At 34.4% G+C, this 17,215-nt stretch overlaps 1 protein-coding gene and 1 long non-coding RNA gene across 27 annotated transcripts in view; one reads left to right on the top strand and one right to left on the bottom strand.

The window, feature by feature from the left end:
• Positions 1–17,215, bottom strand: part of BAZ2B (bromodomain adjacent to zinc finger domain 2B) — a 350,617-nt gene that overhangs the window by 5,014 nt on the left and 328,388 nt on the right. For 20 of the 26 annotated variants that reach the window (XM_057505503.1, XM_057505506.1, XM_057505502.1 and 17 more), the window contains 10 exons: positions 16,521–17,173; positions 15,841–16,114; positions 15,508–15,663; positions 14,970–15,130; positions 10,433–10,743; positions 9,910–10,045; positions 6,349–6,495; positions 1,297–1,562; positions 868–1,020; positions 448–591 (listed from right to left, as the gene is read on the bottom strand). In XM_057505503.1, the coding sequence (XP_057361486.1) occupies positions 448–591; positions 868–1,020; positions 1,297–1,562; positions 6,349–6,495; positions 9,910–10,045; positions 10,433–10,743; positions 14,970–15,130; positions 15,508–15,663; positions 15,841–16,114; positions 16,521–17,173 (2,401 nt within the window). Of the gene's footprint in view, positions 1–447; positions 592–867; positions 1,021–1,296; positions 1,563–6,348; positions 6,496–9,909; positions 10,046–10,432; positions 10,744–14,969; positions 15,131–15,507; positions 15,664–15,840; positions 16,115–16,520; positions 17,174–17,215 lie in introns of those variants that run through there. The other 6 variants (XM_057505514.1, XM_057505518.1, XM_057505524.1 and 3 more) reach the window with 2 other exon arrangements.
• The window catches only part of LOC130684533 (uncharacterized), a 48,291-nt gene that overhangs the window by 17,113 nt on the left and 13,963 nt on the right, over positions 1–17,215 (top strand). The gene's annotated exons all lie outside the window — the stretch shown is intronic.

The following is a 17,215-nucleotide window of genomic DNA, read 5'->3' as shown; positions in this document are numbered from 1 at the left end:
TTTAACAAATGCCTTTTTTGTAATCTACAACTCATTGTAAAGCTTTCATTATTTAAAATTTCCAATGATCCATCTTATAATATTTGAAAATATTATGAAATCAATTTTTGTTAAATCCACATGAAATTGTATTGATATTCCACTGATACAGAATATAAGCTCCAGCTTACATGTTACTTAGTCACTTTGAGAGGCTTTCCTGATACTTTTCCTTAACTCCCAGGCTAGGTTTGGTGGTCTTCCAATGTCAAAACAGCTTTATTACACTATTTCTAATTACTGAAGTAATTTTAATTGACTTGTCTTCCATATCATAGTACCCTAAGCACACATATATATCCTGTCTCTAAAGGCAGGGCCTTTAATTAATGTATTCTTGGCTCACTATAAGAGTACCCAGCACATATCAAACATCCAATAAATACTGAACCAAAATGATTTACTTACTGTCCACTACTTAATTTCTCTCTAATTGTGGAAAAATCCATAGGCTTCTTAATAACTTTCTTATAACCAGGAACAAGTTTCAAGTTTACAGGAAGTAGAAAAGGCCATGCATCTTCATGAGTTTCCATTTCAGTAAGGATCATACTGGAGAAAATAATGTTTGAAATCAGTATCCATGCTTTAGAGCTACCTATCTTTAGTAAAAATTTAACTTTCATTCTCTTTCAAGTAAAGACAATGCAAATTAATTTATAAAAAAACATGAAAGAATACATTTACTTATAGTACAGAGTTTACATTACACAGGAAAATCTGTATTTACACAAACTGTCAAAAAGTCACCTTTGATATGGTGGAAGGTTTCTAAACAAACACAATGGGATGTTATGAACATACAGGACAGGGGAAGAGAAATAATACCTGCAAAGAGTCAGGTCCTTAGAGTCATCTCGTTTCGGTTTCTTAACAGAAGTAAAACTTTCTTGTTTTGACAAGTTACCAGAAGTGTTTTCCTCCATTTTTCTTTTTCTTGGGTCTTTGCTGAGATGAGTTTCCATTTCAGTAAGGATCATACTAGGGAAAATAATGTTTGAAATCAATATCCATGCTTTAGAGCTATCTATCTTCAGTAAAAGTTTAGCTTTCATTCTCTTTCAAGTAAAGACAATGCAAATTAATTTATAAAAAAAGATGAAAGAATACATTTACTTATAGTACAGAGTTTACATTACATAGGAAAATTCCTATTTATACAAACTGTCAAAAAGTCACCTTTAATATGGTGGAAGGTTTCTAAACAAATACAATGGGATGTTATGAACATATAGGACAGGGGAACAGAAATAATACCTGCAAAGAGTCAGGTCCTTAGAGTCATCTCGTTTCGGTTTCTTAACAGAAGTAAAACTTTCTTGTTTTGACAAGTTACCAGAAGTGTTTTCCTCCATTTTTCTTTTTCTCGGGTCTTTGCTGCCCCTTTTCAGTGAACTACTTGTAGACGCGGAGTCTTCATCTTCAGTGTCCCCTGTTAAAGTTACTTTCTTGCCTTTCTTTGACTCATTAGTCTTTTTTCCTTTGACATGAAGTTTTTTGATTTTTAGAGTTTGACCACTTGCCTTTAATTAAAAAAATAATACATGTGGTATAAGAAAATAACTGTCTACAGACCTTCTATTATTTTAAATTATGAAACTCTGACAGAATAAACAAAAAGAATACTCTTTCTAATCCAAAAAGTTGATAGTTTTATTATTTTCAAGAAAGATCTATGAATTTGTTCTCCCATAATATTAGGCTAAAATCTAATGATGCGTGAAAAATGTAAAAAATTCTTAAAACTTGAAGATGTTGATCTCATGGCATGTTTGGTGCTACAGAACTTAGCAATTTTCCTTTAGACTTTGAATGAATTAAAGATACTATCTTTTGAATGAACTGAAAGTCACTAATTGAATGAATTTAAAGACTATCTTTTAGAGCACAATATAATTAAGAAGAAAGGTGAATATACATAGAAATATAGAGATTACTAATAAGAAAGTTGAGGAGGTAATTAAAAAGCTAGCCAAAATATGAAAGCAAGCTCATGAAGTGTCAAATAGGAAAAAGACTTTTATAAATGGTCAAATCTACTGGAATTTCTCAAAAAAGCATTTGCTGTTAAGAAGAGAGTTCCATAAACTTGTGGTTCCCAGGTGTGAACAAAGCAGTGTTATTAAATATGAGGAGAAAAAAAAAAGATGACTGTTTTTGGGGAAAACGATAAAGAAATAGCATAAAAGAGATCATATTTGGAATAAAAGGATATGAATGCCGGCTATGCTCTGTCAGTAATTAACTATGGAACTTTGTAAAAAAATATCTGTGAGGCTCTGTTTTCTTGTCCGTAAAAAAGACACGTCACACAATTGGTAAGGTCGTTCTAGCTCTAAAAGCATATGGAAAAAAACAAACAAACCCCAGTGTGACCCTTATGCAATCTAACAATTTGTATGCAGCCCATCAATGTAACAATGAATATCCACCCTCCTCCCAACATCCCCCAATTTAGAAATTGGGAAATAAGCCTGTATTTTGAGAATGAATATAATAGATCAAACAAGAGAAATATGCAAGGTTACTGGTAATGTATGATTTTTGTTTTAATTTTCTATACTAGTGTTTATCCACTTTTAGAAAACTATTTACTCCTTACCTAGACTGTTAAGTGTTAGGCTGGATAAAGGAAAAACAAGGACATGTAAACAGAACAGAGAGATGCCATAAAGGGGGGGAACAGACCAGACCCCAAAGTCCGTGCCATATACGGAAAGGGGACAGTTCTCCCTGAATTCCATCCTGATGTGCCAACTAAGACCCGGATGTCAGCCTCCTCCCTCTTGGAAGGAAAAAAGTTTCCAGTTGCCTATTATGTCACCTTTAGCCAATCATACCTCTCCACACCCCCTAGGATAGTTTGCCCACTCCTCCCCCTCCTAATCCCTTATAAGCCCCCACCTCCCTGACCAGGTGTGACTTCTCTGGCCTGTGACAATAAGGCCACAGAATCTCACCCGGGGGGATTTAAATAAATTACCGGGCCCTTTGTTGCCTCTCTTTGCCTGCTTATTCCGGCTAGAATTTATCTTACATTAAGAAATCTTAAAAAAAGAAAAAAATAGAATGTGGAGTTAGATATTCAGTCTAGCCCTAATTTAAAGTTGCCTATATTCTTGAAATGAACTTGGCTGAAAACATTTCTTTGGAGTATTTCATAGCAATTTCCCAATTTCCTTGAGGATTTCATGACTTCTTTAAGCAATATTTTTTAAAAACTGCTTTTAATCAAGCAATTACAATTATTTGGTTCTCTATTGGGATGTTAAAAGCATAATTAAGGAGTTATTTTAATGGATTGAAATGGTAAGGCAAACTATAAATCTAACACCTTTCCCATATCATATCAAAGAATCACTACCTCTTGTCACTGACTGAAATAATTTTTCACTGTCTCTTCTCCATTTAGTTTACTAATTTTTACTCACTAAAATCTGATTGAGTTTTCATATTATACTGAGCTTTCAGAACCCCCAAATCATAAAAAAAAAAGAGAAAGAGAATGCTGAATATATAATGAGGAAAAAGTCCATTTAATTAAGATTAAGTTAGACTGAATAGTTGCTACATAAAAAGAACATTTCAAAAAAAAAAGAACATTTCATGAATAATGGGCCAAAGCTTCTAGTTCCTATTTGAACTAAGATGTTACTTGAGATCATTTTCTAACAATACTCACAGTAAGAAAACGGGAAATTTAAACCACAGAATCCAAAGACTTTTGTTACAAAATGGTAATAAAGTCTCTTTTTCCATTTCTTTAATTATTGATGTTTCTCAGATTACTTCTCTAGATTGTGCACATAGATAACTTATAAAAGCAAGCTTTTATTCAGTTACCTGATTACTTTGTTATTAGATAGAGATACTTCCCTTGCACCCTTTCTACCTTGTTAGAATGCACAAAGAGGACCCTAGTATGTCTTAAGCAGGACCTAGCAGATTGTACATACCATCGCATATTTCTGTTGTTTGTACATTTATGTATCAGAAGTTGTAAAGTGGTGGCTCACAGACTGTAAACAGCCCACAGAATGTGTTGTTATTATATTTGGCTCCCATAATGCTTCTAAAAATTCTGAATTTGTTGCCAACATTTAACATTTGCGAGGACATGCATAAAGATCCATAATCTTGAAATATTGGTAGATCCTAGAATACTGGACCTACATGTCTACATGACAACAACTGGCAGGAGTTGAGTGATGAATGACACTTAAATCGGGGTAAGACTTCCCTGTTTGCCACAGTCTCAACTCTTCTGTGTTATTTGTGTGGCTTTCATAGGCACTGGACTTTGAAACTTCTTGTGTGTGTGTGTCTGTGAGTGTGTATAAATATGTATACATACAAATGCAAGACTTTTTGATTCTATGTATATATGTTGGCATTAATATGCACATACACACAGGATAAAAATACTTAATCACAATGTGTATAGAAATAGCCATTGGAGAACAAGGTATACAGCATAAAAATTTGTAAATAACCATGAATTAACTAGGAAGATATTTTTAAAAGCTTAACTTTAAAAATTCTTATGAATCAAAATAAAATGTTTGAATTTTTTATTGCTACAAGAAATATAACATCTAATTCACTACATTTAAAAAACTAAAAAGAGGAGAGGCTTAGAAAGCTGTATTTACATAGAAGGGCTTGAATGAGGTCATAGATTTCTACATCTCCTAGTCTATACCCTGAATGAGAGATAGCCAGAATACTATTTAACCAAATTTATCAAAACAGAAATCTCCTACAGCCTACCAGATGATATCCCAAGACTTAAAACCCTGATTTGTCAGTAATTCATAAAGTTTTAGAGAAACTTTCTATAGCTTGACTATAACTAAAAGAGAATTCACATACAACCAATAAAGGTTAAACTATAGTTGATTATATATGACAAAGATGATCAAATAATAAGAAAGTGACTTAGTAAATATGATGCCATGTGAGATCCTCTGCTATTTTTTAAAACAGTCTAAAATATTATACATATTAATATAAACGTGTCACAGAACTTTAAAGTTATAAAAATATTTACACTCGTGACCTTATTTTATCTTTACAAATCCTTGCCAGGCAGATGCTATCCCACTTTACGGATGATAACCCTGAAGCTAAGAAAGCACTCCAATGCTTATCGATCAAGAAGGTAAGAAAACCAGCAAAGGAAACTGAAAAGGAGCAAAGGCAGAAAGAAAACCAAGTATGGTACTAGAAGCCAAGTGAAAACAGGGTTTCAAGGAGGGTGTGCTCTGTAACTGATGGGTCAGGTGAGGCCTAAGCACTGATCCCCAGACTGACGAATGTGGAAGTCATCTGTAGCCATGATAAGAGCACTTTCAGAGAAGCTGTGAAGGTGAGAATCTGACTAGAAAGAGTCCCAGAGTGACTTGGAGAAGAGAAATCGGAGAGAATCAGAACAAAGCTGTCCAGCAGGAGTTATTCTGTAAAGGAAAGGAGAGAAATGTGGGAAATGGATGCAGAAGTGAGGCTAAGGAGGGGAAGAGAGAACAAAGGGGTGGGATCTGAGGCACAGGATGGGAACTGGCTTAGAGAGTGGCACTAGTGGTGCATGGCACCAAGAGAGGGGTTTTTGTATGAATGTAGTATGATAATAAGCATATTTGAAGTCACTTGCCAGTCACATTTAAATTAGAAACCTGTGAAGCTCATACCAATTGGTCAAAGCAATATGATAATACAGCAAAAAATGAGTTGACTGAGTCATAAAGTAAGGAGTAAGAAGTGTGAAGGGGCAGCATGAATTGAGGGCCAGACTCTTTACTGGAAGTCCCCTCCTTCAGGCACTCTTCTCCATGTTTACTCTCTTGACCTCATCACTACTAGCAACTACCACCTTTCCATAAACTCAGTCCCAAACATCCACCTGCCCATTTCCTCTTTTTCTTTCCAGTCCATTCCCTTTAGCACTTGAAACTACTGTGCTAAGGGAAGGCAGATACAAAAGGCAAAATATATGATTCAATTTATATATAATAACCAGGAGAGGTAAATCCGTAGAGAAAGAAGGTAGATTAGTGGTTGCCAAAGGCTGAGGGAGAAGGGGGATAGAGAGTGACAACTAATAGGTACAAGCATACTTTTTTAGGATCATAAAGATGTTCTGGAGTTAAATAGTGGTGATCATTATATAAATGAATATATTAAAAACCACTGAATTGCACACCTAAAAAGTGAATTTTATGGTATGTGAATTCTCTAAAAAAAAATCCTCATAAAACTCTGTAACTGTATTTTGATGTGTAATTAAAAGGTTGAGTTTTTGATCCCTCTTACCTTAGCAATGCAAGCTGGACAAAACCAGTCCCCATCTGGTATAGCTGTAATCTTAGGTCTATGGCAGTACGTATGACAGCCCTTGTCACAGCCATCACAAAGGAGGAGCAGTTCTTCATTATCGCCCTTTCGACAGATCTGGCAGTACTATAATACACGAAAAATCATTTAAAATTAATACTCTACTATGAAGAATAGTTATTGGGATATTAAACACACCATAATTCCTAATTCATATTAGTAATGAACATTCCGCTTGCTAACAAATATACAGTAGCCATACACATCTATGTATCTCTCGTTACACAGATAGGGACCACATGACGGGGTGAGCAGTTCAGTTGGGGTAAATGCACATTTCAGGTACACTGCAAAGAACAAAGCTAGAGGTTGAATGCCTGCACACACTTCAGAAGCATGTACACATTAACATATGAAATAATTAACATGACATTAGAGCACATAAAGCAATGAATAGCTTTAATACATGGTGTTTAAATTTTTTAATATATTTCATTTTTTGCTTATCTTAGCATCCTCATGATCTCCTGAGAAAGAAATAAGTAAGAGTTAGAGTAATTTTCAAGATCAAAACTAAGAAAATTGTATTAGTATCAGAACTATATATAATAAAACGATATTCCTATATTTTGACTAAAATAGTCCACCCATTTTTTTTGTGATTGATTAAAAAACCTGTTCAACCCAGGAAACTTGGGGATATCAACCCAAATCAAACAGATGGCACAAATGCAGAAAATAGACCATACAAAATGATTTCTAAGGGAAAAAAACTTTTATAAAATTAAATCAAATAATTTAAGAAGTCATGTATTTTCTAGAACTAAAAATAAAATTTTTCTCTCGAGAAATTTCTAATACCATTAAGAACTTTAAAATCTGTAAAGAGAAAATAAAATTTGTAAAGAGAATGCTTTTTCCCATGCATACATATTCTGTATAACAAGTTTCACAAAGAGAAAGGAGGGAAGTTAGACAGTAAAAACTTTCAAGATGCCTTTAAAAAATGATAAGTAGTAACATCATATATTTTGACAGTTTGTTTATACTCCCAGTCACAGTAGAAAATGTTCTGCAACCAATATTTTCAAATAATGAAGAGTTAAACTATAAATTATTTATACTAATTCAAAGTTATGTATTCATATATTCTTAAAAGCAAAATAGCTATTCAAACTTAACTACTCAATACAACACTAAATCTTAATCTGCAAAGTCTAGTCTCTTACATAACACAGTATGTACACTAATGATAGCTTAAAAATCTTATCAAAATGGCAAATACAAAACTATTCAACTTAGTAAATACCTATCAAATATATGAGATACATATGTAATAATAAAATTGGCATGTGTACTAAGAGCAAAAGCTGCAGTTTAATGTTCCAACAGTTTTATTTTATGACCCTTCCTAATACTATAACACTAAATACCTTAATATGGTATTATTTCTCCAAAACTGAGTTACATCATTACATGTTCTATTATAAAAATATTCACTGAGAAACATTTGGAAGGTTATACTTCAACCCCTCTAACAACAAAATTTAATTCATGAATATTAAGTAAATTTTTTTCTAAATATACAAAAATACCATGAAGTCTGTTTTACTTCTCACATTTTTCATTTAAAAATAAAATTATTTTCCAATACTTATTAGGAAGGGGGACAGATATCAAGCTCATATCACTTTTGAAAAGTCACAGTAAATAGCTCACAATATGTTAGAGCAAATGTATTAATACTTGGTTTTAACTCCTTTGCTGCCAGTAATAAAATAGTAGATGTTGCCTATTATTTAACATTAGCAACAATATGAAGAACACCCTGGGCAGAAAATTATCTGGAGGCAAATTATGTCAGCTCCTTCTTTCCTGGTAAGGCAACAGGTACTTCTAAAGGTATTGAGCACTTAAACATTTTGCTAGGACTCATGAAGATTATTATAGGCACTGTTACACCTATCTAAAGGTTACAATGTGCTCATTAATCTTTGAACATGAAACTCTGCCTTCTTTTTAAGGTAGTTTCACAGTACATAATGTATTATTGAACATTAAAAAGAGAAATGAAGATTATGAGAGATGGAGTTAATGAGAAATATGTCTTAATGTGGAAAAGGTTATGAATTTGCAAAAACTGAAAAAATTCTGTAAATTGCAAGAAGTAAGTATACTACAAATAAGCAGCTTTTGGTACAGGTTTTGTTTTTTTGTGTAAAGGTTGTAACAAAACTGATCACATTGTGATGATTCTCCTGGTAGATGAAAAAAATAGCCATTCAAATTTCATTGTGTTGTAGGAATTCAAGATTTTTTCATCATTATAGCCTAGACTTCACCAAACATATTTGTCTAAGGTGACTTTAAAACTGATTTTAATAGTTTTTAGAAGAAAAATTACTTTTACCTGGTAAAAATGCTACCAGATGAACTGAACACTGACTTAAAACTCATGGTAAATACTAGTCTAGATTAGGAAAGACCAAAATTTGAAGATATTGTGAAAACTGCAGATTCACTATTCTGTGGACATTTTAAGAAGAATTGAAAAAATACAGAAGAAACTGAATTTATTTCTATAGAATGAATAAGGCCTTCAGTAATATAAGCATAGAGGTGAGAATGAAGGAAAAAATGCTAAATTATTTAAGGATCACTTCTTTTCTTTGGGGAATGACTATTGTTAAGTAGTTTTACTTCCAGTCATTCATGCAGACAAATGTCAAATGTTTGAATGTTAAAGCTAATCTATAATTTAAAAGCAAATGGTAAAGTAATTCACAAAAGTCTATGTATAATAAATATTTCTCTATGTGATACAAGACAAAAGGGACACAGACATGATGTAACACATAGTATTTGGTGCCTGGTACAAAACAGGGGTCACTACACTATAGTGACTAACTGGGCTCGAACACAGAAGGTGAAAGAACAATTTTAATTATTAGAGAAAAGACTGAAAGATCTACTCTTCATGTGAGCTACATCTGATATCAAATACATGATATCATTGCATAAAGTAAGAGCTCTCTGCTTATTTTGCATTTATTATCTAAGAATTTCTTAGTGTTAAAAACATTAAAATTGATAAAAACTTAAGGTCATTTTAGGGATGCAATGAATGTATACTACAGGTAATGTTAGCAACTGCCATGTTTACAAGAGCGAAATAATATTTAGATTAACAACTTCAGAATATTTAGATTAACAACTACTATGATTAGATTAACAACACAATTAACTATTATGCTGACCAAACACAGAAGACAACTTCAGTCCATTATAAACAATATCCAAAGGAGGGAGAATCAAGATTTCAAAAAATAAAAGATAAACACATTTGATAGATTACTTCAGAAAGCTCAAAACAAGGAGAAAAGTATCAAACTATACAGCATTCAAGAATTAAGAAAACTCAGGTACAGCATACATTATTCTAACTGTAAGAAATGTAGAATTAAGAAAGATTTGGAGGTTTGGGAAAAAAAACAGGACAGAGTAAATTAGTTATAGTATTTCTTAAATAAAAACACTTACAACTTTCATAATTGATTTTTCCCATGCTATGGATTTCTGTAACTGCTGAATGCACAGAGCTACCTGTGCAGCACTGCGAGCTTCTGATAATGCCCTTCGCCATACCCTGAGCCCTGGAGCAATATCCTCTTCAATTCTGCATTGAAATATAGAAAAATTAAGTAGGTCATGTCCACACTTATGGTTACTGAATATGAAACAATCATCACACTGAAAGCCAAGCAATGACAAAACATGTAACAGCCAATAAGTATAAGGTTTAAGCAACTGAATTTGATGTAGTGCATAGACTGTGGCTACGTGCCTCAAAGCTTAGTCACAACCAGGTAAATGTAAGATCACTTTGCAGGATTATCAACGCACATAACAACAACAAAAAATGTTTTTACAAAGCACCATGCAAATAGCATGATCCATGTGGATCACAGACATACAAGAAGATACATAGATAACAGGCAATAGAAAATAGGCTCCAATTAGCAAAGAAGCACAATAATTTTTCAAGTTAATTTCAATAACCTACCCGTCACCATCACCACTAATGGATGGTGCAGGAGCAGGGACAGTAACTGTGCCCACATTATCCAGTTTGATCTGAATGGTGGTACTTAAGGGGCTCTTCAGATACCTTCTTTCAATGTTCCGCTCCAAATCAGCCAGCCTGGTTACAGCTATATCTAGGGGGTTTTCACTCTTCCGTTCTAGTGCATGTGCACTGATTTCTTCTTCGCCAGTAAATTCTCCATCGTGCTCCTTGCACAATTTAGAAAATGACTTATGTTCAAAATATACCAAGTCCTCCCTTTCTGATGCAGGTTCTGGACACATCCAACCCTATATATCAAGAGAGTAATGTTATTATGGTTTCCTCTTAAAATGCCTGATGGGCGAATTACCTTTACTTAAAATACAGCAGCCGACACCAACAGATCTCAAGGATCATTACTAAAAGTTTTTACCTTGCGTTTCCTAATGCTAGGTAAAAACAAGAAAGAAAATTATAAGAAAGAGTTATAACAGAAGTTTGAAGAAGAAAATTTAACAATTTTTGATATTATGAGAGGTAGAGTGGAGATCAGCCAAGTATTCTGAGGGACTTCACACTAACTGCTGCTTCTTTCATGGGCCCACTTTAAATGGGAATCTCTCAGCAGCAGGGACTTTGTGCCTCCGGTCCATTTTCATTCCTTCCGCCATTCCTCCTGCGCAGGCCCTTGTACTGCCCATCCTGGCCTCAGGAGCTCTGCATGAGCTGCTACATTTGCCTGCAGAGCTTTTCCCCTCTACTCTGCACCTAGTTAGTGACTCCACTCATCCTGTGGCCCTCACGTGAGAATTTATCTCTTCAGGGAAACCTTCCTTGACCTCTTTTAGGAGGTAAGCCTCTCTCTTATAGACTCTCATAGAACCATGTGATATTCCATACCTGCGGCAGTCACAATCTGATACTGCTGTGATTATATAATTAATATCTTTCTACCTCTAAATTCCCCGAGGGCAGGGACCATGTCTACTTTTACTCATTTCATCTCCAGCAGTGTGAAGACAAATAATAGACACTCAAAATATATGTTGATTGAATAAATGGTCTTATAATTCAGCTTGCTTACAATGATCCTTTTGCTCAAAACCCTTCAGAGTCCCTAATGTTTAGTAAAGTCCAGTTTTACCATGACATTCAAGTACCTCAATCTCCCTCTTTCTCTCATATTCCCATTCAGGCATCCTACACTGCAATCAAATTCCATGACTTGTCATGCCACAAACATGTCCTGAGCCTCCTGAGCCTGCTGCTCTGCCCAGTTATCAACTCTTCCTAGTACGGCGTTCCTTGTTCTCTGTCAAACGCTTCTCCATCTTCTCAAGTTCCGTCTTGACTTCTATAGGCAATCTTCCTTGATCTTTCCCATATCTCCACCAGAATCAATATATTCTTATCCTAAACTCATGAATGACTTTGTACATCTTCACAATAAGTTACTAGATTCTGCAGGGCTGTATACATGTATTATTGCCCTATTGTACGGAATGCTTTCTGAGGGCAGAACCCACATTTTATTCAATTGTGTGGTGTCTACTCTCTGAAGTAGAATAGGTACTTTGTAAATGCATATTAAGTAAAAAGTAGAATGAACATGATCCTTTTTATTAAATATCTTTAAAGATAATTATTTTTCTTACATATTGGAATTCTTCCTCTTTACCTCAAGAGAATATTCATATTTAGAAAGTATGGATAAATGTATAAAGAGTACACATTAGTGCATCATATGTGTCATAACAAATGAACCTCAGTCCCATATTTTGGAAGGGATATGAAATTGCTAAATCAAGGGAACCCTATAAATGTAATACATCTTGATTTTTGCAAGGCAAAAGACAAGAAATTGAGGACTGGATTAGATTTAGAGAAGCTAGAAGGTTGAAAACTGTCTGCAAAGCCCTGTGACAGACACAGCTTGCCACCTCAGAAAAGGTCCTCAGTGCCACTGTCTAAGGGCTCTCTCTCTATATTTGGCTTATCGTGTTAATATACTTATGAACAGCTCGGTTCACTATTAAATATGCAGGTGACTTAACTAGGAAGGAAGTTTAATATTCTGTATGACAGGACTGTGATAAAAATAGTTTCATATGCTGAAAAATATACCCAAATGAAATTAATAAAAATATAACAATGATAAATGTAAATTTCAGCTTTAAAGTTTAAGCAACCAATCAAAGAAATATTGGATGTGATACAACACACTTAAAAGCACAATGAAAGATGCAGAAGGATTTTTTAAATAATGTATACTCAATGAAGCAATGGTATGATGCGGATGTTACAAAGCTAGTACAAGTTGGCATGAAGAGAAGTACTGTGCCAGTTTATACATCTCTGTGTACAGTGAGGGGTACATTTTAAGAATATAGACACTGGTGTTTATTCAGAAGAGAATCGTGGACCTGGAAACCATTTCATGGGACCAGTGGTTGAAGGAATCAGTCAGCTTATAAAAGAGAAAACTTAAAGAGAGACACAGGAACTGTGTTTAGTGGAACTAGAAGAGTAATTCGGCTTTTTACATGCTCTCAACAACAGAATTAGGACTAGATTCTTGCAGATTTTCCTACAGTATATAACAGAATTTCCATATTTTCAGCAATATTGAAAATAGAAATGAATGCATCTAAGTAGTACCAAGCCACCTGCTTAATGTGTCTTCACAATGGCTAGTTCCTGGGGCTGACCACATAAATATTTTGTTTTTAAGAAAAAAATTCATTAAATCTTCTATAGAAGTTAAAATGTTTTGTGGTTATTTCCATCACTTGTATTTTTAGATTCCTCAAGACTAATATAACTGAAATTCATTTCTTAAAAAAAAAACATAATAATCCCATAATACCGTATTAACAGGATGTTAAAACATCTTACTTAAAACCAATTAGCTAGTGAGAACACAGTCAAGAACATCTTAGCAGTCAGTAATGTGTTAAGGTCAATAAACTAAAACCAAAATCTCACTATGTTGCCAGGAAAATGTTAGGCCCATGCTCTGACTTTACATACAATTTTAAAAAGCTGTTGATATGCTTTCCCAACCAACAGCCAATTAGAACCGGCAAATTAAAACCAGAGGGGGATGGTTATTGGAGGAAAACAGGGATAGTAGAACCAATCAAATTTAAACCAGCAAGTAGTAACAACCAACCATGAGAGATGATGAAGACAGACTATGGAAAGCAGATGCAGTAGTTTAAAAGGTAAAGCACACTAGGGCCTTTTAATTTACTGTAGGGGCAAAACCTCTTCACAGTCCCTGAGGGTATCATTACCCAATAATTGGTCTTCATACTGATGATCCGGTGTCACCAAGAGAATTTAAATCAAACTCTCTATTCTCAATTTAAGAAGGCAGTGTAATGGTAACCTAAGCGATCCAACACACGTTAAAAAATTATGGCACTAAGTAGAATAATTTTCATTTCTCCAGAAAATTAACTTGTATAGAAGAGTTCATTTGTTGAAGATGCCAGATAAGTAAGGCATTTTTATACTGTATTATAGTACCAGGAGGAGGATACATATAGTTTGCTAGCACAATTTCAGTAAATGATAAATTTTTGATTCCCTAAGTTGGTAATTATGTCTGTGGTAAAAGAGGGACATTTTGTTAGCTCTGGAAAAATGACAATTTTTGAGATCATCCAAAGTTTCTAAATGCCAGTATTAAGGTAATTAATGCAGCTAATTTGTAATCATTGGTAGGGCAGTATCATGGCATAAGTTTCACATTCTCAGTAAAATATGAAATATTGAATCAAATTACACAGAAACTACCTTTTCTAAGCCTTTTCAAGTGTCTATCTCATGCTAATTCATCATCCATCCATTTATTCTCAGAGATATCACATTATTAATTGAGAAGAGACATTTATATTCTTTTTAAAACCAAAAATTTTTGCACAAAGGTAAAGCATTTCTTTTGTTGTCCTTTTCGTTTCAATCATTGCTGTGACATGGTAATGCCCAGTCAATAAATAATTAAAACTTTACATATATATGTAGGATGTATGTGTATCATAACATAACATATTTTAAAATCAGCAGTTTTAAACATACAGAGTGAAAGTTCAACATATAACATGGCTATATAACATGGTTTGCATACAAGACAATTACCAGGCATATACGAAACATTGCAGAAGTAGTTTGCCATTACATTTATCATGTCTGAAACTACGAAATCCTGCTTGTGGTAAAGAACTGCAGACCAGAAATGATATTTTTTAATGCCATTAGGAGGTGGGCAAGATTTAGTAAAAGAGCTTGGGAGGACAGACCTGGTTTGATTCCACATTTAGCCACTTACTATATCTGAGCATTGACAGGTTACTTACTCTGAGCCTTGTTCCTTACCTGTAAGATGGGGGAAATTAATCAGATCATTTTGAGAATTAAATGAGACAAAGTGAAAACATTTAGCATAGTAACTGGCATATATCAGGCATACAATAAATATTAGTTACCTTCCATTATTCTAAAAACAGATTTTATTCCAAGTGTATTTTACCTTTACTTGCAAACTTGCTGATGCAACTCTCCTTTCTAGATCTTCTACCTGTTGAAGAATCCTCAAATCCACTTCCATTGCTTGTTCTTCTACTGACCAGTTCTCCACAGTATCTCGAGTTACCTGGTTTTCTTCATTTTCATTTAATTCAATAATAGCAACTATATTTGAAAGGAAATTTATTTTAAAATCTACTTTATCTCTCAATGATTTCTTCCAGAATGTGAATAAAATTCCAGGGATAACACGTACATGTACACTTAACACACACAAATTCACTTGAGAATATGCAGGCAGCTGACTCTTGCAAAAGGAGCAATCAGTACTCTTTTTAAGAAACAGAACAGTATGTCTGCAGGTTGTAACAAACTATCAAAAGTAGTACCAATTTAAGAAATGTAAATTGTTTTTGAGCAAAATAGGAAAAAAAGGTCTTTTAGTAATAAATTAAGAATTAAGATACTAAAGTATGCTTTAAGATAAAAGAATTAATTCTCATAACTAAGCAAGAGAGCAGAAATCTCTTTTAGGTGCCTACCATCCTTATTCTTGATGCAGGCTTGAGTGATGTAATCCAGGTGTTTCTGAATTTGTTTTTGTAATGCCTTTTCTCTTATTCCTCTGAGATGTAGCACTTTGAGCAAAGCTTTTAAGTCCTCTGGGTCAATAATTCTCCACCAGCCAAACTGCATTTCTAAGCCAAGATAAACATGTAGAGCATTTACAAATATTCAGAATATGAATGAATGGCATGATGCAAATGAAGAGATTTATAACTGTACATAAAAGCATCAAAGATTCACTATAATATAGAGATCTGTAACAATACAATAAAGTAAGTGGCTATAGCAAACCCTCTCAAGGTACCCACCTTCTGGAATAGGTTTTGGACTAGGAAAATCTACTGGTTTTGCTACTTCAAGAGCTGCAGGTTGAGTTGAAGGGACTTTTTCGCTCTGTGGTACTGGAGATTCACTTTTGTTTGACGCAAAACTGGGAGTCAAGAATGCATCAGCGTTTCCTTCTGACAGTCCCAAACCTGATCCCACACTAGGTACAGGTGGTGGGAATGGAATACTGGAAGTAAGCATGCCCGTGGGCCACCCACAAAACTGGAGTCCCATCACAGGTACTCCACTTTTCATCTGGAAAAAGAAAATATTTTAAAAGTAGAACAATCTAAAAAGTTAGGAAAAATGTTTAAAAATTCTGAAAAAATATTTTCATTTACCTCAATTGGAGGAAAACTAAATACAACAGCAACAACATTAAATTCCATCTTCTTATTTGCTCCCCAAAGTAATTTCCCTTTTAGAAATACTGTAATAGTAACAAGTTAAAAAGTAATTAAAGAAGCCTTTGCCTTAGACTCCTAGAAATCAGTAGTTCTGATGAAGCTTGGTGATAAGCAATTCCAACTCTCTTCAGTTTTCAAACTGTGGCAGGAATAATACTGTAAATATTCAACTAATTCTCCTTTAGTGAAAATTTTCATGGAATCAGAGGTTAAATACAGCAACATAAAAACGAGTTACAATTAGCAGTACTAACCTGAAGAGGCGATAAAGCAAATGGGTTTAGGCCAACGGGATTTTGAGCAGAAGATGGTCCAAGAGGAGGAGCTGGGGCAGGCGAAGGTGACTTGGAGGGCGGCTGGGACTGAGGGGTCGCTGAAGAAGCAGTGGGCGCGTCGGCACGGGTAAGGGAAGTGTCATCACAAGGTGTTCTCGGCAAAAGGCTAAACCATTGTCTACTCTTTTCAGTCAGTGTTTTTAACAACTGGTCACTGGGGAGAGCACTGTAGAACTTTCCTGGATCACTTGAACTAGTACCGAACAGATTCGAGTCTGTCTTTTCCATGTTGTTTTGTGTTACTGTTGACTGTATGCTGCCCAGTGAGTGTTTCCCACTGTTCTGGTAAGACAGTGCACACCCATTTGCACTACTATTTGGTTTGGGGGTCATTACATCTGACTCAGGAGGCATCTTAGCTACTTCTAGAAGCTTGCTTAATTTGGAAAAAGAGCCAGGTTTCTGAAGAAATAGATTTGTGTTATCTTTTTCTTTAGGATCTTCCTTTTGCCCACAACGATCTGGATTTGAACAATTTAAAGTGTCCTCAGAAGTCTCAAATATTTCTTCTTTGATCTGGATACTTTCTGCTTTTTTTAGTTTTTCTCTTTCTTTTGCAATTTCTTCCAGTCCTACAAAATCGAAAAGTATTATGAAGATCAGTTACTCTAGAT

This window comes from Manis pentadactyla, chromosome 8 (genome assembly GCF_030020395.1).
Source record: "Manis pentadactyla isolate mManPen7 chromosome 8, mManPen7.hap1, whole genome shotgun sequence".
Taxonomy (NCBI): Eukaryota; Metazoa; Chordata; class Mammalia; order Pholidota; family Manidae; genus Manis; species Manis pentadactyla.
Note: the sequence above shows the minus strand (reverse complement) of the source record. Positions and strands in the feature narration are given on the sequence as shown.